General features: G+C 48.7%; 1 protein-coding gene across 6 annotated transcripts in view; it reads right to left on the bottom strand.

Annotated features, from left to right (window-relative positions):
• Positions 1-24,099, bottom strand: part of PXN (paxillin) — a 69,260-nt gene extending 45,161 nt beyond the window's left edge. For 5 of the 6 annotated variants that reach the window (XM_030582628.1, XM_030582632.1, XM_030582629.1 and 2 more), the window contains exon 1: positions 24,025-24,099. In XM_030582628.1, the coding sequence (XP_030438488.1) occupies positions 24,025-24,037 (13 nt within the window). In that variant the 5' untranslated portion in view covers positions 24,038-24,099. Of the gene's footprint in view, positions 1-4,555; positions 4,560-24,024 lie in introns of those variants that run through there. The other variant, XM_030582630.1, reaches the window with a different exon arrangement.
• Between the last annotated feature and the right edge of the window lie 1,417 nt (positions 24,100-25,516).

Raw genomic sequence — 25,516 nt, 5'->3', positions numbered from 1 at the left:
GAAATGGTATTTTTAAAAAACTATTACAATGGATACTGTGCTATGTATTTGTATTAATAGAGGCAAGGTTGAACAATTGTCCCTTGTATTTGGAAGAAAAAGGGGTGAGGTTTGTGGGGGACCTGTTTATTGCTTCCATGGATTCAAACAACTGGGGCTGCAATTAGGGTTGCCGACTCTGTAATATTTAAAAACTGGACACTCCAGCAGGAGTGCCTGAGGCTCCTCACCTCACATCCCCTTGGAAGTAGAACATGAACAGTGCACAAGGATTGCTCTAGCTTTTGACACAGACCTCTCCTTGCCTCAATTGTCTGAATAGAAGCCAACTGCACAAGCTGGGGAAACCCTCAAAAATCCCAACAGGTGAGCTCCAGACCACACACAGGGAGTCTGGGGTTGCTGAGCTGATTTCTCTTAAGGGAAGGGTCAAGAGTACTGTTCATACAGCATACTGAGATATGAAGGACATTTCAAAAGTGTTCCTGAAACTGGCTCAAACCAGCAAGCCCCATCACTTCCTTGCAAGTTTACACAAGTAATTTGCTGAAACCCATGCCCGCTCAGCAATGATGCACTTGGCAGTATTAACATGCTGAAGGTGCTCCAGGCTGTCAGCAACTCCAGGGGTCAAGCTTTTTGCTAGCAGCTTCCCACAGTGAGGAGCCTTCTAAGGGCTTGTCTACATCAGAAAGTTGCAGCGCTGGTGAGGGAGTTACAGCGCTGCAACTTTGAAGGTGTACACATCTGCAGGGCACCACCAGCGCTGCAACTCCCTGTTTGCAGCGCTGGCCGTACTCCCGTTTTGTCTCGGGTGTAGAGGATCCAGCGCTGGTGATCCAGCGCTGGTAATCCAATGTAGACAGTTACCAGCGCTTTTCTTGACCTCCGTGGAAGGAGGAAGCCTCTGGTAATCAAGCTGGTTTCCTTTCCCGGTTTGCTCTCTCGGTCCCGGAGCCACCCAGCAAACCGCAGGGAAGGAGACCTGCTTGCTCGGGGTTCCGGGACCGAGAGAGCAAACCGGGAAAGGAAACCAGCTTCGCTGCGGTTTGCTCTCTCGGTCCCGGAACCCCGAGCAAGCCGGTCTCCTTCCCTGCGGTTTGCTGGCTGGCTCCGGGACCAAGAGAGCAAACCGCGGCGTTCCCGGTTTGCTCTCTCGGTCCCGGAACCCCGAGCAAGCAGGTCTCCTTCCCTGCGGTTTGCTGGCTGGCTCCGGGACCGAGAGAGCAAACCGCGGCGTTCCCGGTTTGCTCTCTCGGTCCCGGAACCCCGAGCAAGCAGGTCTCCTTCCCTGCGGTTTGCTGGCTGGCTCCGGGACCGAGAGAGCAAACCGCGGCGAAGCTGGTTTCCTTTCCCGGTTTGCTCTCTCGTCCCGGAACCCCCCTTGAAGCCGCCCAACAGCGCTGCAGTGTGGCCACATCTAACACCACTTGCAGCGCTGGTTGCTGTAAGTGTGGCCACTCTGCAGCGCTGGCCCTATACAGCTGTACTAATACAGCTGTAACAACCAGCGCTGCAAAATTTTAGATGTAGACATGGCCTTAGAGTATACATACACACAGACTCTATAGGAGATCAGTTGGCCTTACTGTGGCTGTGTTCCAGAAGTCCCTGTAAACCACAACCCCTTTTCTTGAGTCAGCTCCTCTATTCCCCCTCCTCCTGCCAATGAGGCAACAGACTAGGTATTTTTGGAAATGTTGATTCCATTCATATCAATACGTGGACAGGTAACTAAGCCCGATCTTAACCAGACTCACAAGGTATGATGGCATAGATTCACACAGACAGTGCACAGGCTGAGAGAAATTGCAACTGCTTCAAAGATCAGCTGGCAGTTTCCTGAAAGATCAGCTTAAATCCAAAGCACTTAGCCCTTGGCTACACTGGCACTTTACAGCACTGCAACTTTCTCGCTCAGGGGTGTGAAAAAAACACCCCCCTGAGCGCTGCAAGATACAGCGCTGTAAAGCATCAATGTAAACAGTGCCACAGCGCTGGGAGCGCGGCTCCCAGCGCTGCAAGCTAAACCCCATGAGGATGTGGAGTACATGCAGCACTGGGAGAGCTCTCTCCCAGCACTGGCGCTGCAACCACACTCGCACTTTGCTTTAAGTTTCAAGTGTAGCCATACCCTCAGTTAAAATCCAAAATCGAAACAGTACAAGGAAACCGCAAAAGAAAAAGATTTTCCTAGCACATCAACAATTTTCCACTTCATTCAAACTTCAGAAGCTAGACTGGACCTAAACTCAAACAAGATGAGAGATGTCAGCAAAAGAGTGTGTTAAAGAATTAAAATCAGATTATGCATTTCCCTCTTGTATTCACTAAGATAGCCTGGGGCTCCCCTCCACCAAGTCTGCTCTTGGTCAGATCATGGAGGTATTTCACAGTGCTGTCTAAGCATCCTTCTATCAAACACACTAAACAGGACTAGTTGCCCTCCAGATTTCGGTAACTCTTGAAAGTACAAAGCTGACACTTAGAAGTGGCTGGATAGTACTTGTAATTATAAATGCAAAGATAATGCTAATCAAATCTCTTGGGCATTAGATGATTGCTTACAGGGGTCAGGAAGCAACACCCCCTAACCTCTGCTATATGCAGTGTTGCACAACTACCCAAGTGAATTATCTGGGGAGGAGGTGTCACTTTTTCTGAAGCATTAGGTGATGGCCACTGACAGAAACAGAATGTTAAACTTGGAGGAGCAACTGTCTGATCAGATAGCACAACTCATTTGTTCTGATATGCTATTGGGTTGGAAGGCTGTGCTTGGATTAGAAGGCTACAAAACCAGATGCAGCCACTCCAATGTCTTATGACTTAACCTATCATCCTGGCCGCCCACTCCACCACACTGAGGGCTTGTCTACATCAGAAAGTTGCAGCGCTGGTGAGGGAGTTACAGCGCTGCAACTTAGGAGGTGTACACATCTGCAGGGCACCACCAGCGCTGCAACTCCCTGTTTGCAGCGCTGGCCGTACTCCCGTTTTGTCTCGGGTGTAGAGGATCCAGCGCTGGTGATCCAGCGCTGGTAATCAAGTATAGACACTTACCAGCGCTTTTCTTGACCTCCGTGGAATAAGCAGGTATCCCAGCATACCTGAGGAAGCCTCTGGTAATCAAGCTGGTCTCCTTTCCCGGTTTGCTCTCTCGTTCCCCGAACCCCGAGCAAGCAGGTCTCCTTCCCTGAGGTTTGCAGGGTGGTTCGGAGAACGCGAGAGCAAACCGCGGCGAAGCTGGTCTCCTTCCCCGGTTTGCTCTCGCGTTCCCCGAACAAGCAGGTCTCCTTCCCTGCGGTTTGCAGGGTGGTTCGGGAACGCGAGAGCAAACCGCAGCGAAGCTGGTCTCCTTTCCCGGTTTGCTCTCGCGTTCCCCGAACCCCCCTTGAAGCCGCCCAACAGCGCTGCAGTGTGGCCACATCTAACACCACTTGCAGCGCTGGTTGCTGTAAGTGTGGCCACTCTGCAGCGCTGGCCCTATACAGCTGTACTAATACAGCTGTAACAACCAGCGCTGCAAAATTTTAGATGTAGACATGGCCTGACTAGGATAATATACACCATGAAGCTACCAAGTGGAACCCTGAGAGCAGTAATCCCCACTTTACTGGATGTGCATATCCTGATGAAAATCACTGGCCACTTTGCTCACTGTATTTTGTCCCTTTAAATCTCTATCAATTTCAATTCGTTGCTGTGTAATTTATATTTTGCTTCCAGAATTGAGTATTTGAACTTAATTGGAACAGTGCAAGTTCTTCCCTGGGCTCAGGGATCATTTACTTCCCGTGCTAAATATGCTGCTACTAATTTATTTTTTTAAAAAAGAGGTAGGGTTTTGTTTTTTTAAAGTCTGTACTTCTGCTCTTTAGCCAACAGCAACTTTCTCCACTTAAGAAATAGAAAGAGACCTTAGACTCGTTCCTCCTTGTTTTTAAGTTTAGTCCTCATCCTAGCAAACTCACCTCGGGTCAAAAAGGATCATCATATACTGGGTCCTGCAGCTTCTATGCGTTGCTCCTTTGTATTAAGTAATGACAACAAATACAATGTACTCTGTTTTACAGCAGCGACATGTGGCCATCTGGTGCCTGGTAATATGGGACCCTCAGCTGGGCAGAGTTTAGATGCCCCTGGGATAAAGGTTCACAGACATGAAACCCAGTTGTGTGAAGCTAGAATAGGGCGTGGTAGATGTATTCGTTCTCCCCACTCACGTGGTACCTTTCCACCCAGACTCACTGCAGAGATCAAGGGCTACTGGACCTCTTGCCTACATCCTGAATGAAAGGAAGCGACTGCTAAAGATGTGTAAACTGACGGAAACTCCCTTATCTGCAGCTTCACAAACAACCTCTAAAACAGAGTTAGGAAAGAGTTCAGAAAGTCACAGCACATGAGCAAACCAGCAGCCAGAGTTGCTAGAACACAGCAGGGATTTAAATATCGTGTAAAAAGTTAACTGTTTAAATGGTTAACTGCTAAGCAGCTGGGCCCACTTCGCCCAGGCAGTGCTGCTCTGGCCATGTGCCACGGCTGGGCCCACTCCGGCCAGGTGGCGCTGCTCTGATCGGAGTGGAGCTGCTGGGCCAGCCCCCCTGCATGGGGCCACTGGGACCAGCGGGCCTCCAGCACAGGGGTTAACAGTTAAGCCCGTTAACCAGTAACATTTCACATCCCTAGAACACAGCCAGTTTTGAGCAGGATGATGGAGAAGATCCCAGATGGGAGTAAATTGGCCTCTCTGCTAGGACTGCCAATTGCGGTTGTGCGGAATTTCAATCAGATGCAGGCTTTCTCCCAGAAAGTTTCTAGAACTGGGATCAACACCTTAATTCAGAAATCAAGATTTGTTCTACCCTGATAAAACACTGCCAGGAAAAGCTTTATGAAACTCAAACAAGCAGCCGCTGACTTGGCCCCTCCATAAACAGCTTCCCAGGGCCAAGGTCACTGATCTAAACACTAGTTCCCTCATATTCCTACAGGAAGAGGGGCTCAGCCAAGCCAGTTATCTGAGGAACCAGACCCTTCCTGCTACATCAGCATGCAACTCCTCCATAAAAGCCAGGTCAAACACACAAACCCTATCCCCAGACTCTCACTGTAATACCTTCGGAATCCTGTACAAAGGACACATCACCATTCAAGCGCAGCTTCTCACAGGGAGCAATGAGCACCAGTCCAGCATCACACCCTCGAGGCGTAGGAGACTCCCAGAATTCCAAAGTGCCAGCTCTGGCAGCCAGAAATCCCCATTCCATGGCGCACAAGACCAGGACATACGCTGGAGCCTGTTCACTGCCACACAATAAGATTGCCTCAAAAGAAATGGGCAGTTCTAAGCTGTTTCCAAGAATCACAGAAGCATCTATTTACAGGATCATAAATATCACTGAAAGACCATTCCTGAGTGCAAGGATTGTAAGTGGAACTGAGGACACTTGATACAAGCTAAATACAAGGTGGAAAGGGTGTTAGCAGGAAAAGCACTGAAATAGGAAATTTAGCATGTCAAAAACAGGACTGCAAGATACTTGAGATCTCAGCATGCACCCCCATTCCAAGCTGTTCTCTCCACTCCAAATACTGGCATCGGCCTGATCTAATTGGTGTCTGCCCTCATAGCTGCTGCAAGAGAAAAGGGATCCCACTATCCTGGCTACTAAGATGGGGAGCCAAGCTCTTTCGTCCCCTTACTCTCGTCTCCTAGCAGGCTTTATTGCCTGGACCTCTGTTCTTTAGTGTGGGCAATTCCCTCTCACAAGCCACGGAGCAGAGCACCAACCACACTAGCACTAGCTAGACATGTACCAGGTAGCTTGAAGAATGCTCTTGGGGCTGGTGCTCTACTCCCCACACTACTGAAGACCAGAGAAAAAGTCGGAGGAAAGCTCCAACCTGCAAGATCCAGCTGTGGAGAAGCAGCACACAGCCACCGCTGGCAGCGGCAGCTCTATGTATTTTGCCGCCCCAAGCACGGCAGTCAGTTGGCTTTCGGCAGCGCGCTTGCAGGAGGTCTGCTGGTAACATGGATTCGGCAGCATGCTTGCGGGAGGTCTGCCCATCCCGCGCCTTCGGCGTACCCGCTGCCGAATTGCTGCCAAAACCGTGGGACCGGCGGACCTCCTGCAGGCATGCCGCCGAAGGCAGCCTGACTGCTGCCCTCATGGCGACCGGCAGGCAGCCTCCCGTACGCGCTTGGTGTGCTAGTGCCTGGTGCCGCCACTGACCACTGGGCAGTGTGCCAATTGCCCACTCACCAGCACATCTTGCCGATGGGTAGTGGGCGAGTACATATTTTGAGCCCTGGGTGGACTTTATTTGGTTACAAAACCCAAGTAACAGCAATACTGACATAAGAGTAGGAATATATTGCAGGAATCTATATCAGAACAATAATCTCTTAACAAACCTGCAACGTCGGCTGGCTCAACAGTGCCAGTGGATCATTTTCACTATCCCAATATTAACTAGTTAATGGCACATCTGGAACAGTTTGAAGAAGCAACTTCACGCCATATACAACTGCAAGTTAGAGCAGTTTGAGCACCTTCATGGAAGGAAAGGATGCTAGATCTGAATTCCCCCATGAAGGAAGTGCAGGAGCTCTACTGGGCAGCCATCATGGCACAGCGAGGTTAGACTTCACAGCAGAGGAGAACTTCCTTAAGGGTAACAGTGATCAGCTTCAAGGGTCTGACCATCCCTTAGATCCCATTGATGCCACTGCAAACAAGGGTTGACTATAAATCTATGAATTGTAAGGTCTTCAGGACTGGGACTGTCTTTTCATTCGTGTTTATATAGACCAGGACCCCACTGCGCTGGGCACTATGACTAGTGCTCCTAAGGGCTATAGTAATACAATCAAATAAGAATGGCTGAAAGCACATGCAAAGAAAGAGGCAAAAAACCTTACACCACACAGCCCCCCAAGTGAATTCTCTGTCTTCTTCAGAAATCTTTCAGAGAGAAGAATGCCTGCAGGACTTTGAGCAAAAAAGGGAAAAGTCACAGGGCTATGCAGAGAAGCTACATGAGGTTCGGGGGGAAATAGACTGTTTTAAACAGTTCAAGTACTGCCCAAACAGCATACAGATTTGAATATAAACTGCCAGGCAGGATGGCAATTATAAATGTAAAGACACACACAACAATTATATGAAGGACAGAAATACGAAGATAAATCATAAATCCATTCAATACATTAGAAGCACAAATACTACCACGAAGACTGGGGAGCCCTCCAGGCCACCAAGGGGAGAGGGGCCAGCAACAGGATGAGGAAGCAGAAAAGAAATTAAATCCATATTAGTCTTTAGCACTGAAAACTATAGGAACATTCCAATTCTGAAGATTCTTTTAAAATAGGAAAACAGAATGCAGGCTTGATACATTTTAGTCTTTATGGAAGATGTTATGGAGCAACCTGAGAAACTCAAGTGCAGTAAATTACTGGCATGGGAAGGCATTCATCCCAGGCTCTAAAGTGAGTGAGTGTGAAGATACTGAGGACAGGAAAATATAACCTAAGAAACACAACTGCACCTGCAGATTAAAAAGCCAGTAGTGGTGGGGGCAAGGGAGGTCTGAGGAATCACAGATGGATGAACATCACTTTGAGAGGTGAGACGACTAGATCATGAGTAAAGAGAACCTAATAGGTCAAACCAACAAGCCTCACAGACCTGCTTAAGGGTTTTAAAAAAAAAAAAGTTGAAGGGATATTCACACATAGAATTTGCTTAAGCTATTTTTTTCTCTAATTCTAGCTACCAAATAAAGCACCTTCTAAATAGCCTTGCTGGATTTTCTTTTAATTCTTTTAAAAAATATGTAAAGGTTTTTCTGCCTTCCCTGCTGATGTTTACAGACTGTTTCCAGCAAGAGAGTGTGAGATGACCTGAGAGCAAAACCAAATTGCACTTCTTGTCTCTTAAAGGAAGCTAACAATCATCAATATAACAGCAACACTGACTACAAGTTTAACCTACTTCTCAATGACATTTCTATTAGAACATAAGAGAGGCCCTACTGGGTCAGACCAAAGGTCCATCTAGCCCAGTATCCTGTCTTCTGACAGTGGCCAGTCCCAGATGCCCCCGAGGGAATGAACAGAACAGGTAATGATCAAGTGATCCATCCCGTCACTCATTCCCAGGTTCTGGCAAACAGAGGCTAGGGACACCATTTTTTTGTTCCCTGGGAGGCACTGGGACCTCTTCCCCTTCCTGTTCCCTTTCTGTCTATGGCCAGGAGAGCTGGGCAACCTGTGTACCCCCACCCCTAAAGAGGGAGAAGAGGATTGGTCCTAGGAAAGCTGTTCTCTGGTGCCACCTAGGGCCATTAATTACATTGGACAGTCATAGGTCTGGACCTCCTTCCTGGGATGACCTTCCTCCTTTTCTCCCTCCTCTGTCATATTCCATCTCTCCTCCTTCACTGTCTCCTCTTGCCCCTCTGGCTTCTTCTCCCACGCAGAGTGCGTAGTGAGGGTCTGACAAAAGCTGCACCAATTGTCAGTGGGGCTTGGGCACTGGATTCACTGCCCAAACCACTGGCTGCATGTTGCACTCTAACCGTCCTGTCTGGACTCTGCTGGAACACTCTAGGTACCCAGTCCAGCAGGGTCCATAGGGCAGTGAGACTGCAACACGCAGCCTGTTGCTTGGGCGGTGAATCCAGCAGTGCCCCAACCCATTCAAAATCACCACGGCTTGCCTCCTAACAGACCCTCACTGCACAGTCTGTGCACGTGCCACAAGGGCAGTGGAAATGAACGCCCCCGTAGGTGCAACACTATTGGCTGTGTTCATCAGGCCCGAGTGATGGGGAATGGTACACGTATGTGTGCTTGCAAAATTAGATTTTAAGACAGAATTAGTAATTTTGTAATTACAGGTAAAACAGCAGGAGGATTACTGAAAATGAGGGAGAGTTATCATCTCTGCTATAGCAGGTAAAAATAGATTCAGACAAAAGTATATTTTTCAAAGTTGACAGTGCATCCTTAATAAAGACCGAATAGTGACCCAGTGGCCATAATTTACTTGGACTAGCAATGTTCTGACACAGTCCCTCCCAAAAGATTATGGAAAACAACAATGGGGACACAGGCAAAGTCATTGCATGGATTAAAAATTAGTTAAGCATTAAGGACCAATCTTAGTGATCAGCAGTTTCTCAGTATGACAACAGAGGGTGCCCCAAGGATTAATACAAGGAACAGCATATTATTTAATAATTTGGCATGAGAAGTGGACAGTGAACTGGTGAAGCCTGTGCATGGCACTAAGGTTAGCCTATTCTGGAATCTTTTGTACCTTTTCCCAAGCAATGGTGTAACCACAGAGCTCAAGAGATTCACCAATGTGTCATGTAAACACAGAGGTCCAGAGAAAAGCAAGATAAACAGCTGGATATTTGGGCAGGAGATGCAGAAGATGAAAGTTACCAAAATCTAGAGTAGTTTACCCTGTAAAAGGAGAAGAGTTAGAAGGCACCTGACTGAAATTCTCTTACCTTTTCCCACAGCATGAGAAGAAAGAGGGCATCTGTTCTAAATGCACTGCCTTTTATACCACACGGGGTCATCAAGACAATTGCTGTGATCAAATAATTTTATGACCATGAACATATCTACATATGCAAGATACTACAATGAGAGGTGTAATCAGATCACAGACTTTAGGGTGCAACCTGATCATCTGTGAATGTCAGGCAGGAGCATCCCCTACTGAGGATATCGTTGCACAAGTGGTCAGATACATGATGGCTTTCACCCCTCCCACCATTCGGTGAAGCATGTCGCATTGGCCAAAGACAGCACAGAGCACTTCATGAACAAAGTATCTGATGTGGCATGGCGCACAGCTATGTGCCTAGCTAAATATATTGCCATGCTGAGCAAGCGTATTGAGAAAGGTCTGCTACACGGAGCCATGTTCCTGCTCATCACATTGGCTTCCACCTACCAGTGCAGAGCATGGCAAAAGGGAAATCTAGCAGTCTCACCCTGTTAAAAAAAAAAACAAAAAAACCCCCCCAACAACTCTCAATCAATCTCTTAATTTTCAAATAAAGTTTATTGTTTGTTCATTTTGTTTTCCCTCTACAGTTTACCAAAGAATTAGATCAGCCTTCCTGCTCTTACCTTCATCCTCCTCTGTTGGAGTTTGTGCCCCACTCCTAACTGAGGAATATCTCTTGCTTTTCACCCCACCCCGAAAGCTGCCACATCCACAGAATCACAACCTGTGGCCACAGTATAGTGGAGACCAGAAGATGAACCCCAGGAAGGAAATAGGTTCATAAAGGTAAGAGTAAAGAACACTGGAAAAAAAAACAACCTTTAAGTACCAGTCAAAATTGAGAGGTCTGTATTATTGAAACGGAAGCAGCCCAAGAAATACAGCCCCTCTTGACTACACACACAGGATCCCTTTTTAAACCTCAAACCACGTCCAAAAGGAAAAAGGTTTTCATCCTAAAAGAAATTCAAGTCCTCAATTAGCTTCAGCCTTGGTTGTCCCCCTCTGCTCCCTGGACACAGGATGGCAATGATCCTAGATAATATGAAACAGAGTAATTTATATTAATGCACTGAAGTCAGGGAGCCCAGCCAGCAACAGTCGGTGCAGCACAAATCCAGACGGACTTCAGTGTCCCAGCTCATCGGACCCCCAATCTCCTGAGCTAGGACCTGGGGAAAAATCAGATCCACACCTTTACTATACCAGTACCTAAAAAGCCTCATCCTATAGGCTCACAAACACATTCATGTACCCACAACACCTTAGCATTCCATTACTGTCCAAGACTCCAAAATTAACTTGGTATAATGTCTGAATTCAAAATGCCTACAGGAAAATGCACAAAGATGCTAAGTCTTGGGTCAGTGGGCTGGGCAACTTATGAAGATAACCTCCTTCCCCACCAGCGCAGACTCCCCTGCTCTTCCATCTCTGACTGATGCAAGTTTCACTGCTCAGAGCAGCCGGAAACTAGACCGAATTCAACCTCTCAAAGCCAAAAAAAAAAAAGCTCTTTCTGCCAAGAGAGCACTGAATATGCTGCATTCCATTTCATTAAAACAATTACTAAAGAGCTAGCCAAGAATTACATAAAGCTTCCTCTCTGCACCACCCCCAGACCCTTCCCTCCATCCCCCACACACAATCTTGCACATCATGCAGCCTCCCAGCTCCACACACAGCAAGTCCATTACACATCACACCATAGTGAGATCATGCCAGAGGAAGCAATGCAAAATACCTCAAGTGTCACTAGCTACTCCATCCCCCCCATTCCAAAACATACGCAAGATGAAAAGAGGCCAAACTTCCAGCACATCTGAAAGCCCCAGTGGCACATGCACCTAGTCTACATAGCCCTTTGCTTTTCGGCCAAGATAAAGCTTGGTGGCATTTACTTTACTAACTGATAGGCTCTCTATGGGGCAAGATTACAACATGCCCATGCAAGAGGATGAACTATGATCTACCCAGTCTTTCCTCTCTCTAACATCTATGATCCATGCCTCTAAACATGCTCAAGAAGCAGAGGATCCCGGAGGTGCCAGATGAAAGCAATCCTTTCTTGAAGCACAGTAGAAACATGCCAGAGTGGCTAGGCATAAAAGGCACTGCCCACGGGAACTGCCTGGAAGAGATAAACAGCAAACCTCAGATTAAATTCCAAAAAAATGGACTGAAAACTACAAGCTTGGGGCTATAGAATCTGTCGGATGATTCATTCCAAACACTACAGCTCCCAGCTTGACTGACAAGTCAGAGCTCCTCATATTTCACAGCAGGAATAAAGGGCAAGCTTCTCCTGGGCCAAGCCTCTCATCCACCTGGAGCACTAAGCTGGCCACTGATATGAGATCGTGAAGTGAATGAAATGGCATTTCTCCCCATCCCCCAGGGCTCCAGCTCTCTGCAAGGATCCTATCTAACTGCTGGAGCTGCTCACAGCCAGTCAAAACAGCTCCAACCCGGTATCACACTGCAATCATACTTCGACAGCGCAGGGAGAGCCTCACTGCATAAAACCATGGGGAGAGGGAGGAGGGAAATAAGGTTACCCAGCTCAGAACCACTATTTCCAAACAGGTTCACTGGCTAGTCTTGGGTGCAAGGGACAACTCGCAGGGACAAAACAAGGTCACCTGCCAGCAGAGAGGATTGGGGAGGAAAAAACATAACTTGCAATGAAAAGGGAGTGGAGAGAGAGAGAGAAGGCCACTAGATCTCACCCACCCTCCCACAGCAGCTTTGGGCCCCACAAACCACAGGACTGACCCCAACTTATGCTCACTTATTCTCAGGATCTTTTGCCTCTTTCTTCATTCAGTTTTTGGAATAATACTTCCCTACCCCACAGGAGGCTTTAACAACATGTATTAAGCTGGCCCAACTCAATGTCACTAGTGGAAAAAGGAAATTACTTCCCAGAGAAAAGCCTTTAGCTTTATTTATAATAATGAAAGAAAGATGGATTCCTTAACCCACTGCAACTCATCTACAGTCCACCTACCATCAGCTCATCTATTCTTGATAGTGTGCTCATGAAAAGCACCATACCAACTTAGCCCACAGATGACCATAAATGCCCCATCAGAGCGAGGTCAAACCCTCTTCTCATCTTGCTCTCCAGAGATGGAAGAAAAGTGAGATAGTATCAGAGAGCTAGACAAGCAAAGGATTAAATCTGTCTACCAGCGCGACCCTGTGACACAACTATGGGGCTGGATTATTCCTGGAGCTCTCACATGCTTTGATTTATGAGTGCGCCACTTAAAGCCCTATCTTTCCATATGAAGCACCGCTCTGTAAAGCCAGTTCCCTGGTGTGGCATTAACTGACTTGGACTTTCTTATTTCCAAGTCAGTTGTTCAGACTGCTATGCAGTTCACCAAGGCTATAGTCAGCGTAGTTCAAGAGATCAAGGTGGACTCCAACACACCATCAGTTAGACAAACTCACTAGATTGCCTAGCAATGCACTTTACACCCAGGATTCACATGATCTACAGAGATATGTAACATGAACTGTGGGAAAAGCAGTAGAGCAAATTGGTTTGAAGTCCCCAAACTACCTTAAAAATGTTTGAATAACAATCTACGCCCATTTTGAATGTGGGGAACGTCCAACACAGACAAGAAACTGCCATATGAGATGAGCAAAATAAACAAACAGTCTCCTTATGTAGCTGGTCATGGGATCTTTTCAGTCTTTAAAGCTTGTCTTGCACAAACAACCAAGTCGAAGCAAGGAAGAGATACTTCCTGTACCAGACATGAATTACTCCTCATTTACAGAAGAGAAACTCCACCCAGAGAGAGAATGTACCAGGTTCCTGATCAGAATGAACCTGGAACCCCTGGGGCTATTTTAGAGCCATCTACTGTGGCTGAAATGTCAGAAATGTTTTTAGCCCCAAGTCACTGGCTCCAGTAACAATTCTGCTTTGGTATGTCTTGACCAGGAATATGACAGTGTTAGCAAGAGTGTTCTAAAACTCTAAAACACAGACAAGCTAGCGGAGATTTGAACATGTGCTATACTCGTCAAGTTGAAGGTTGCCATTACTTAATGTGGTGACACCACCACACTTTATTTTTACAGCATCTTTAATGCAGAGCATATAAAATCATTCATGGACTCAGGACATGTCTACACTACCACTTATGTCATCAAAACTTATGTCGCCCCGGAGCAACGTAAGTGGTAGTGTTCACAGAGCTAAAGCAGTGGAAAAGCTTCTCCCACCAACAGACCACCACTCATTGAGGTGGTTTTATGATGTCGACGGGAGAGCGCTCTCCCATTGGCACAAAGCAGCTATATGAGCAATCTTACAGTGGCACAGCTGCATCGGTACAGCCATGCTGCTGTAAGCTCTGTAATGTAGACACAGCCTCAGGCATATGCTAAACTAAAGAGGAAAATTAGAGAAAGAAACTTATGAGAGGAACTGGGAAGGGGAAAGCTCCAGAAGGATGGGACAGCAAAGCAGAAAACTTTGTGGCCTGTCATCGTAGAGGACACAGGGAAGAGAGCAAGGGTAGGTGAGTGAGGAGAGTACGTTAGAAGAAAGGTAGTGAGGGTAGAAGTACAAAGAAAAATATAAAAGCTGAGGGTGGGCTCAACATGGATTTGCTAGTAAAGGTGACAGAGGAGGCTGAGGGAGATAAACTGTATTTTGACATTTGCAGATGGAATGGGTTTTAGAAATGCAAAGTGTTTAGTAAACGTTAAGCAGACTTCACAGGTGCCCAGCAGGTAGGGAACTGTAATCCCTATTCTACAGATGAGGCAAAACTTGCCCAAGGTCACATAGCAAGTTTATGAAAGAAGCAATAACAAAACCAAGGGTCTGCTGATTTCCTGTCCTGTGCTTTAACTACCAGGCCACACTTGCATCTGAAGAAGTGAGGTTTTTTACCCACAAAAGCTTATGCCCAAATACATCTGTCAGTCTTTAAGGTGCCACCGGACTCGTTGTTGTTGTTGTGGATACCGACTAACACAGCTCCCCCCGGATACAAACTTAGCTATGACAGTCTGTACCCCAAAAATAGAAATGTTATTCAGGACAGGCTATGGTGAGCAGGGTCCAGATGACAGCCCTGTTCACACACTAACATTCCACTTCCGAAGAGCAGCAGTGCAGAAATGGATGATGCAAACTCTCTAGCATCAAAATGGAGCAAGCAAAAATAGACACAAAATCAACTCCAGAATACAAGGGAGGGTATGTGGTCTAAGGCCTAGAACACGGAACTGGGGACCTGATTCTCCTCTCATCCACGTTGTTTTTATGCCAGTGTAACGTCATTGACTACAACTGAGTTATTCCTGGTATTCATCAGTATGAGCGCAGGGGTTCTCAAACTCCATTGCGCTGCAATCCTCCTCTGACAACAAAAATTACTACACAAGCCCAGGACGGGGGGCCAAAGCCAAAACCCCACTGCCCTGTACCCCGGGGGCGGGGTCAAAGCCAAAGCTCCCAGCCCCTGAGGGAGGGGCCTGTAACCTGAGCCCTGCCACCCAGGACTGAAGCCCTTGGGCTTTGGCTTCAGCCCCAGGAGGTGGGGCTCAGCCCCCAGCAAGTCTAAAGCCAGCCCTAGAGATCCCATTAAAATGGGATTGTGACCCACTTTGGGGTTCCGACCCACAGTTTCAAAATCACTGTATTAGCAAAAGGAGAAACAGGCGAGGGGAGTCAACTCATGTATTTTATTTCTTGTTCTGCCAGAGATTTGTCATCTGACCTTGGTCAAGTCAGCGACCATCCCTCTACCTCAGTTTCTCCATCTCTGCCTACATGAAGGCAATTTGCACAAGTATAAATCCTTAATGCACACACACGGCACAGCACCTGCATAAAGATAAGTAGCCAGATTAAGCTGCACCAGTGTAAGACCCATTTGTAATCAGGCAGTGCCTGCCCTATACCAATGCAAAACTCTAGTGAAAAACTACACTGATGTAATTACACTAATGCAAATGTCCTTATATAAGGAATGGGGATAATACTGACCTATCTCAAAGGGAGTGTGAGGCTAATTGTATTATTCTTTGTGAAATGCCAAGATCCCCAGATAAAGTATTAAACTAGAGGTCATGTTCTCCAGCAATAAAGCAGTCTTTTTCCTATGAGTTGTACTTATTATAAATATAAAAGAGGGATGAGGAAGAGAGGGCCTGGAGAGGTGGAAAGTATTTCCCCAGGAAAACTGAAAAACAGGGACCAATAAGTAGGGAAGGATTGAGAGGGAGAGATAGAGCCAGTGGATAATAAGGTGTAAGGGAGGTTACCCATTAGTTTCTCTAACAGCTGGAGGAGACTGGGGCAGAGGATTCATTTCAGACAGGAGGGCAGCTGGACATTTGGCTATGTTGACCTCTCCCATTTGGAGACAAAGGGGCTAAAGACAGCACAGAGTCCAGACTTTCAATGGAAATATACCAGCAAGAAAATGAGCCCTTTTTTGCATTACACAATGCTCAAGGCAGAGGATTCCCCGTCTGAGTCCCCCAAGACAATAAAGCCTCTGTTTTACCAAGGTCAGTACAGCTAAGAAGCTGAAACAAGTCAGATTCCTACCTTGATGGATACTAAGCTATGTTGACACTAGAGACTTAAAGGTACCAATACAGCAGCACCTCTCGTATAGCCGCTCTATGCTAACAGGAGAGACCTCTCCCATCTACATAATGAAACCACCCCCAATAAGCAGCAGTGGCTATGTCAGCGGGAAAAGCTCTCCCGTGACACAGTGCTGTGCACAGTACCACTTATGCCAGCGAAACGTACGTTGCTCAGGGGTGTGTTTTTTTCATACCCCTGAGCAACATAAGTTTTGCCAACTTAGGTGGTAGCATAGACTTGGCCTCAGTCCTGTTTTGAGTCTTTTTGCCCAGCAGCAGGAAAGAGTCAGGGCTAGTCTACACAGGCAGGACTTTAAAGTGCCTAGTGTAATTGTGGTGCAGCGCAGCTCTCCCAGAGCTCTAAAGAAAACCACCCCCGTAAGGGGGGCAGCTCCCAGCACTGGGGTACTGTCTATACTGGCGCTTTACAGCGCTGAAACTTCATTGCTCGGGGAGGGGGGGATGTTTTTTCACACCCCTGTGCGAGACAGTTGCAGCGCTGTAAATTGCCAGTGTAGACAAGCCCTCAGAAACCTGACCCAGCTGAGAGCCAAGAGGCTGAATTATTGCACCAATGTTTCCCACCAAGACCTTTTACTGGGTATAGACCATAATGAAGTAATTTCACACTAAACATTCAGTCAGAGCAACCCAGTACCAGGTCAGCTCTACAAACTGCAAGGCATCTAACCTGAGGGAAGTGAGTCAGACTCATCACCCACCGAGGGAGAGAAAGAGACAGCATGTCTCTGCAGAGCACAGCAATCTTCCCCATACCAGGGAAGACAAAACACAGATGTAAACATGTGCATAAGACTAAATACTGCTTCCATGAAAATCAAAGGCAAAACTCCCTCTAACTTCAATGGAGCAGGGATAAACCTTTAAAAAGAGGATGGGAGAGATGTGCTACCACAGAGAAAAAGTTTAAAATAAAAACTGTATCTCATGTAGCTGAATCTTTTAATCTAGCACTTTACCTTAACCATCAGACAAAATAAGTAACCTGCCACCACCAAGTGTCTAAAATCAAAACACATTTGAACAGTTAAAAAGTTCTAATGTTTATGCACAGCCAGAATATTGCCATTAATTCATTACTTATTAAACACCAAAAGCATAACCTATTTATGAAACCTCTTCTACCAGCTCTGGTGAACAAATCCCAATCTTTTAAATGAAGCCACAATTGTTTTAGCTGGATTTTGCAATCAAAATGAAGCAGCACAGTACCAGGAATTTTCACTTCAAAAGAGAAGATTCTAAAAGCAGAACCATTTTTGTGCAAGTTACCAAGACTGTGCTTTTTTTTAAACTAAGCTGAGCGGAGGTTTTGCAGAAGTGTTTCCATGCTTCTGTCATTTCAAAGAAAACAGCTGATGAAGATTTAAATAACCACCTCAGCACTTGAAACTCAAATATTGCAATTTTGTACTAGTCCATGAGGAAGACAGAGAAAGTGACTAAGGGCTCGCCTACACTTTCAATGCTGCAGCAGCACAGCTGCGTCACTGTAAGGTGGGCTTCTCCTGTCAGCTTGTGAGAGACAGTAGCTAGTTGACAGGAGAAGCCCTCCACCAACATAGCATTGTCTACACCAGGAATTAGTGCCTTGCACAGTTATGTGGATTTTCCACACTCCTGAGTGATGTAGTTATATCAACATAGGCCTGGTCTATGCTAGCAACTTAAGAATTAACAGAGGTGAAATTGGACTTTATTGTCCAAACTGACTGAAATGCAAAATACACAACACAGTTAAAAGTCAATTAATTTAAAACAGTACCACACGTAAGAGAATTTGTTTATAAAGCATGATTTTTAACTGAATAGCAAATTTAATACTTTTAAAGAGGTTAAAGACAATCACCACACAGATCACTTCCCTCAGACCATAAGAAACAGAGGAAGCCACACAACAAGCTGCATCTGAAATCTACAAAACAAGAAGCAAATTTAAAGCTACTCTCCTTAGGTGGCAGGCCTAACATGGTATCCAAAATAAAACAAGAAGATAAGTCAGATTCCATTCTTCCCATCCCCTCATTGTGGGTCTGGTAGATCCCAATGAGCAGGCCGCAGGGATACCTGTTCGGACAGGGTAGGTGCTGTAGTACCATTGATGATTCAACATCCTAATTTGTCATCTAAAAGAGTCATAATCAAAACACACGCCTTTGGCAGTTATCATGCTGGGAATCCCCAGACCATCCCTTCCTGGCTTACATCACGCTGCATCTTTCTCTGGTATTCTACAGAGACATTTCCCTCTTTTTAAGAGATTAATTTCTTTTTCCACACTGGTTTATGACATTTCAGAAAGAGAAACTCAGTCACCAACCTTCCTAATCAACTTCCAAGAACCCACCTATGATATGCACCAATCTCTTCAAAAGAAGAAGGGACACAGATCTAAATAGATCTCTCACCTGCGCAAACGCCCCTTTTGTCCCCATGTGCTGCTCTAGTGTGAAACAGTGCTCACACAAAGAATGCGTTGCACCACAGACTGCTCATTCACGGTGATGTACAAGTTTCATCTGTAGCATTTTTAAAGAGTTTGTGGCATGGCCTGTGTGTTGGAAGATAAATTTCTCCAACACTGGAGAAAAAGCAACGGCAACATTTACTTACCTGCTCTAAACAAACCCCTAAAAACAACAAAGGTCCATTCACCCAGACCTTTCATGATATCCTCCTTTCCTGATCTCCACTTACAAGAAGCATGAAAGTAAGATTCTTCTGGATCCTTCTCTTCAATGCATGAAAGCCTCTCCACACTATTTTTTTCAATAGGTTCAAAAGTTTCAGTAATATAGTCAAATTCACCCATGATGTAACTTCACTTCTGTAGAGTTACACCAAGCATTAATTTGTCCCACACCATCCAACACACTATCCCTTCTCCTCTATATTCCCAAAGACTAACACAATTCTAAAGAGCAGGCAGCTTTCATGTTGACAATGATCTGCAACAGGAAAAGTAACTCGGCTTGTAGCAGGTTTGCTTCTTTATGGTGGATACTATAGATATGAAAAGCTGTTAAGGAGGAGAGAGGATTCCGCTTTAGCTATTCAGACCTTGTCTATCCTGAAAGACTCTATAGACAAACGGAGAACTGTTACAAACATGACATGGCAGAAGATCAAAACATGAGCTGCTGAAAGAGAAAAGGATTTTTAATTCACTTGTTTTTTTAAATGTGTTTTGTATCTGCTCATGCCAGCATATTTAACTCCTAACATCCAATGAACTCTTGAGAGGAAGGACATCTTAATTAAATTCAAACGCCTGCATCAATTAAATCAAAGTATGAAAAAATTCCCAATGTAGACCCAACACCTCCTGCAACACTAGAGAAGACTTGACTTGAAATTTCAGATATTTCTAACATAAGAAACAAAAGCAAAACAAAAAATAAGCTTTCAGGTCTTCTTTATACATTGTAATGCACCCCAAAAACAGCACAAACCCCATTTTTCAAACTTCTGCAATTCACCTTTAATCTTCCCACTGTCTGAATACATTAGATGGAGAGAAAAAGCCATGATTGATGCAAGCAATATGCTATCTGGCCAGATGGCAGAGCACTTTGAATTTAAGGAATGTAACAGCTGAAGCTGGCACAGCTCAACTCCTATGGCTTTATAAGCATGTGGGGAAGGCTTTAAGATGGTCCTACAAACATTATCTGTGTGTTCACCCATGAAGATGCTCTTCAGCAAGCCAATAAATCACCAGGGATACATTACTAGTAAGAACACACTGAAAACCTGGCACTAGAAGCCAAACGCCACTCAAACAAAACGACATCTCTGAAAGGTGCCTAAGCTGTGGGATATGAGGGGAAAGAAAACCAAAAAAACCTAAGACTGCCTCCTCCTACAAAACAACTATCAGCTTGTTGCTATTGGAGGTTCTTCTCCAACATCTAACTAGACCAGAGGTCAGCAACCTTTCAGAAGTGGTGTGCCGAGTCTTCATTTATTCACTCTAATTTCATGTTTCGTGTGCCAATAATACATTTTAATGTTTTTAGAAGCTCTCTTTCAATAAGTCTATAATATATTACTAAACTATTGCTGTATGTAAGGTAAATAATGTTTTTTAAATGTTTAAGAAGCTTCATTTAAAATTAAGTTATAATGCAGAGCCCCCTGGACCGATGGCCAGAACCCGGGCAGTGTGAACGTCACTGAAAATCAGCTCATGTGCCACCTTCAGCACGCGTGCCATAGGTTGCCTACTCCTGAACTAGACTGTTGACCACTTCCATCTGGGAGGGGGCTTGCTCACTAAGAAGGGAATTGCTGCTCCCCAGGAATGTTAGGATTGCAGCTTGCCTCCCAAAGACCAACTGGCCAACTGACTGTTTCTCAACATTATTATCCCAAGCCAGTTTAGACTGTCTTTTCTGAAGGTGTTACTGCCGGCTTGAAGCTAGCACTGTAATTCGAGCTTCTGAGTTCAGTAATAAAACTGTGATTTTCTTGGAGCAGATCTTAAGTGAATGTCTGGTTTCTATTAAAGGTATGATGGAAGTAATGGATTGCAGCCCTACCTCAGTGTTTGATTTAATCAGTTTCATAAGCAGAACTTGGTCACCCTAACATCTCCCAGAACACTAGGGAATTTTGGGGGATCCATCTTCCTTCCCTGATAGGGGTGGGAGGTAAACAGAGATTCTACAGATCTTTCGCATGAAGCCAGTTGTTTGACACACTCCTCTGCTGAGGAGTTGTGGATGGCTCATAAGATTGCTCTGCACCTGAGGAAGCAGCAGAGAAAGGACATGACGCCGGAATGAATTCTGAACATGACTGTATCATGGTTGCAATGTGATTGCAAAATCTGCCGGTCAGTTTCATCTCAAAGGTTCCTAGGAGATCACTTTACACATGCAAGCCAGGCTTAAAAACAGAAGCCAGACACTATAGCAATGGCAGGGGAGAGAATACTGCTGATGGAGAGAGCAGTAAAAGGTGCAATTCTCCTAGTCAGGATACAAATAGAGGAAACCGTGAGTGGTTTAAAATGTGCACAAGGGAAAGGTGGGGAGGCTATGGCAGTTCAATCGGAAACAAGGTGCACGATAATGGAAGAACAAACAGGGTACAGGCCAGCGGTCAGGTAAAAGCTAAGAAAGAGTGGAGTGAGATACACACGGGGGGAGAGGGGAGGTGGAGGCACAGGCAGGTTTACAAATCAATTTGGGGTGTAGGAAAGTGGGAGATGGGGGGGCTGCAAGCTCAGGGAGGTGTGTTCGGGGGGAGGGGCTGAGGGGTTGCAGGTCTGGGGGCACAAGCTTAGAGATAAGCACGTGTAGAAGAAATGAAGGTGGTGCAGGCTGAGGGATGTGGGAGAGGGGTGCAGGCTGAAGGGGGTCTTCGGGATGCAAGATCAAGGGCTGCATAGGAAGGCAGACTTGAAGGTGCATGAGGGATGCAGGGGGTATAGGCAGAGGTGGGGCAGGCTTGGGGTTGCGGGCTGAGGTATGGAGTGCAGGGGATGTAGGCTGAGAGGGGTACAAGCAGAAGCAGGTGACAGGGTGGGGCATGGGCTGAAGAGATTGGGGGGTGCAGCCTGGAAAGGAAAGAGTGTGGGCTGAGGGGGACTTGTGGATTGGGCTGTGAGGGATGCAAGCAGAGGTGGATGAGAGGTTAGGGGTGTTTTGTGAACGGACTGGGGGTGCAGGCTGGAGGGGAAGGGGCTCAGGGGTATGTGGATGTGCAATGGGGATGCAATCTGAGGAAGAGGGGGTGGAGGTACAACCAGGGGGTGCAGATTGGGGAGGGAGGGCTGACAGGGCTGTAGGGAGGGGCTGAACGGAATGCAGGCAGAGACCAGTTAGGGGTGCAGGCTGGAGGGGGACAGGGTGAAGGAGTGTGGGCTGGGAGAGAAGGGCCGAGGAGGATGCAGACAGAGGCTGGAGGGAGGTGAGGGGTGCAGGCTGGAAGGGCTTGTGGGAGGGGCTGAGGGATACATGCTGGAAGGCAAGTGTGGGGATGCAGGTGGGGAGGAGGAGCTGAGGGGGATCAGGGAGAGGCCGGGCAGGGATGCAGGGGGGGTGCTGGCTGGGGGGAGGAGCTGAGAGGGTGCAGGGAGAGACCAGAGAGGGCTGCGGGCTGGGGGCAGAGTGGGACATGGGGGTTCAAGATGGGGGGATGCAGGGAGAGGCCGGGGAGGAGTGCGGGGGGGTGCAGGCAGGGGGAGGGACTGAGAGAGTGCAGGGAAAGGCTGGGGAGGGGGGTGCAGGCAGGGGAGGGACTGAGGGGGTGCAGGGAGAGGCAAGGGAAGGGGTGCGGGCTGGGGGCAGAGCAGGGAGAGGGGTGCAAGGCAGGGGGGCTGATGGGGTGCAGGGAGAGGCCAGGAAAGGGGGGTGCAGGCTGGGGGCAGATGGGGATGTGGGGATTCAGGCTGGGGAGTGCAGGGAGAGGCCAGGGAGAGGGGTGCAGGTTGGAGGCAGAGGTGCAGATAGGAGGAGTGAGGATAGAGGTGAAAGAGTACAGGAAGAGGCCAGGGAGGAGGGAGCAGGCCGGATGGGGTGCAGGCTTGGGGCAGACGGGTGTGCAAGCAGGGGGAGGGGCTGAGGAGGTGCAGGTAGAGGGGTGCATGGGGGGGCTGAAGGGGTGCAGGGAGAGGCCGGGGATGGGGGTCCAGGCTGGGGGTGGAGGACGTGGTGGTTCAGGCTGGGGAGTGCAGGGAGAGGCCAAGGGGTTGGGGCTGGGGGTGCAGGGGGGCAGGGAGAGCCCGGGGAAGGGGGTACAGGCTGGAGACGGAGGAGGATGTGGGGGTTCAGGTTGGGCGGTGCAGGAAGAACCCAGGGGGTAGGGATGGGGATGCAGGCAGGGGGCAGCAGAGGACGTGGGGGCTCAGACTAAGGGGTGCAGAAGCCGAGGAAGGGGCTGCGGGCTGGGGGCAGAGGGGGGTGTAGGCAGGCATCTAAGGGGGTTCAGGGAGAGCCCGGGGATGGGGGTGCAGGCTGGGGCAGGGGTGCAGGCAGAGGAGGATGTGGGGGTTCAGGTTTGGGGGTGTAGAGGCCGTGGAAGGGGGTGCAGGCTGAGGGAGAAGGAGGACATGGGGGTTCATGCTGTGTGGATGCAGGGAGAGCCCAGGGGGTGGGGTTGGGGGTGCAGGCTGGGGACAGAGGAAGATGTGGGTGCTCAGGCTAGGGGGTGCAGAGGCCAGGGAAGGGGGTGCAGGCTGGGGGCAGAGGAGGATGTGGGGGTTCACGCTGGGAGGGTGCCAGGAGAGGCCAGGGGGTAGGGTAGGGGGTGCGGGCTGGGGATGCAGCGGGGGGCGGAGGAAGATGTGGGGGCTCAGGCTGGGGGATGCAGAGGCTGGGGGCGGGGTGTGCAGGCGGGGGAAGGGGCTGAGGGGGTGCAGGCAGAACCCAGGGGTGGGGGCTGGGGCAAAGGGGTGCAGGCGGGGGGGCTGAGGGGTGCAGAGCGAGCCCGGGGGTGCAGGCTGGGGCGGAGGAGGACTGGGGGCTCAGGGTGGGGGTGCAGAGGCCGGGGAAGGGGGTGCAGAGCGAGCCCGGGGGTGCAGGCTGGGGCGGAGGAGGACTGGGGGCTCAGGGTGGGGGTGCAGAGGCCGGGGAAGGGGGTGCAGAGCGAGCCCGGGGGTGCAGGCTGGGGCGGAGGAGGACTGGGGGCTCAGGGTGGGGGTGCAGAGGCCGGGGAAGGGGGTGCAGAGCGAGCCCGGGGGTGCAGGCTGGGGCGGAGGAGGACTGGGGGCTCAGGGTGGGGGTGCAGAGGCCGGAGAAGGGGGTGCAGGGCGAGGCCGGGGGGAGGGGCGCTTATCGCCCATAGTCGCTGCCCGGCGGCCGTGCCCGGGTCTCGCACTCACCCAGATCGTCCATGGTCCGGCCGGGCCCGCAGCCGCCGCGCTCCGCTCGCAGCAACTTTTTCCGCCAGCCCCGCGGGCGCGCTCCCGCACCACCTCTACGGCGTGCGCGCTCCCCGAGCGGCCGGGCGCGTGGGCGCCGCTGTGGTTCCAGTGAGACGCTGCCACCGAGTGGTGGGTCTGAGAACTTCAGCTCCCGTCCTGAGCCAGTTCTAGGCGCTGAGCCCAGCCTGGCGTCGGGGGGCGGTGGGGGTAGGAGGCAGCATGACACGGGGGGCTGTGCCACAGGACGGTACCACGGGGGGGGGGGCTGTGTCACAGGATGGTGCCACAGGAGGTTGTGCCACAGACTGGTGCCACGGGGGGCTGTACCACAGCATGGTGCCATGGGAGGCTCTATCACAGGCTGGTGTTAGGGAGGCTGTGCCACAGGATGGTGCCACAGGGGGCCATGCCACAAGATGGTGTCATGGAATCTGTGCCACAGGACAATCCCACGGGGGCTGTGCCACACACGGTCCCATGGGAACTGTACCAGAGGCTAGTGTTGGGGTAGGCAGTGCCACGGGACAGTCCCATGGGGGCTGTGCCACAGGATGCTGCAAGATGCATGGTGACTGGATGCTTCATCACATGCCCGGGGCCTGATGCGGGGGTGCTGTGCTGCAGTGTGGAGCAAGGTGGACACGACTGTGGGGTGGTGCCAGGGGCGTGCTGCGTCATGAGGTAGGTCCAAAGGTGCTGAACCCCAGGTGGACCCATGAATTATGCAATGCCCCTCTGTAGTGCTGGGCAGCACCTGGCTTGTTAGAAGTACCTGACTATTGAGGCAGCTGAGACTGCACTAAGGCACTGCCACCTGGTGGTGGGCCTGGGAACTCCAGCTCCCAACCTGAAGGGATTATAAACCAAGTGGGTTATATAGTCCACGAAAGCTTATGCCCAAATAAATTTGTGAGTCTCTAAGGTGCCACAAGGACTCCTCGTTGTTTTAATAATTTACATGTATGTCTAGCCTACCTAATGATGTACCATCCCTTTATGGTAGCCTATCTACCTTCTTCAGACACCCTAGCAGGAAGCTGTGTCAGTCTGGTTTCCACAAATAGCTCCCCAACTACTACCCTCTTGAGAGAGGGAGGGAGTCCGTGATGATCCAGCCAGATGATCCTTTGTTCTTGTTGATTACCAGGCCTGGGCCTTGCCTGTCCAAAACAGTTCAGTAGCCTCAGCTGGAGACAGAGTCAGATGCCTCAGAACCAGTGGCTCTGCCATTGTCCCATAAGGGCCGCCAAGTATTTACTCACCCTCAGCCACTGTTTCTGGCCTGACTGCTTTTACTTACAACCGCCTATTAAATTAAGCTAGTATAGCCATACAGTAAACATCTGAACCAAATCAACCACACAGTGATCACAAATGATTACAAAGCAGCCCCACTTCTGTCACAGCTAGTATTTGTACCACTCTGTCCTCTTATCTTATTGTACTCCAG

The sequence above is a fragment of the Gopherus evgoodei genome, chromosome 13 (genome assembly GCF_007399415.2).
Source record: "Gopherus evgoodei ecotype Sinaloan lineage chromosome 13, rGopEvg1_v1.p, whole genome shotgun sequence".
Lineage (NCBI taxonomy): Eukaryota > Metazoa > Chordata > Testudines > Testudinidae > Gopherus > Gopherus evgoodei.
The sequence above is the reverse complement of the archived record's forward strand: the minus strand, read 5'-3'. Positions and strand labels throughout refer to the sequence as shown.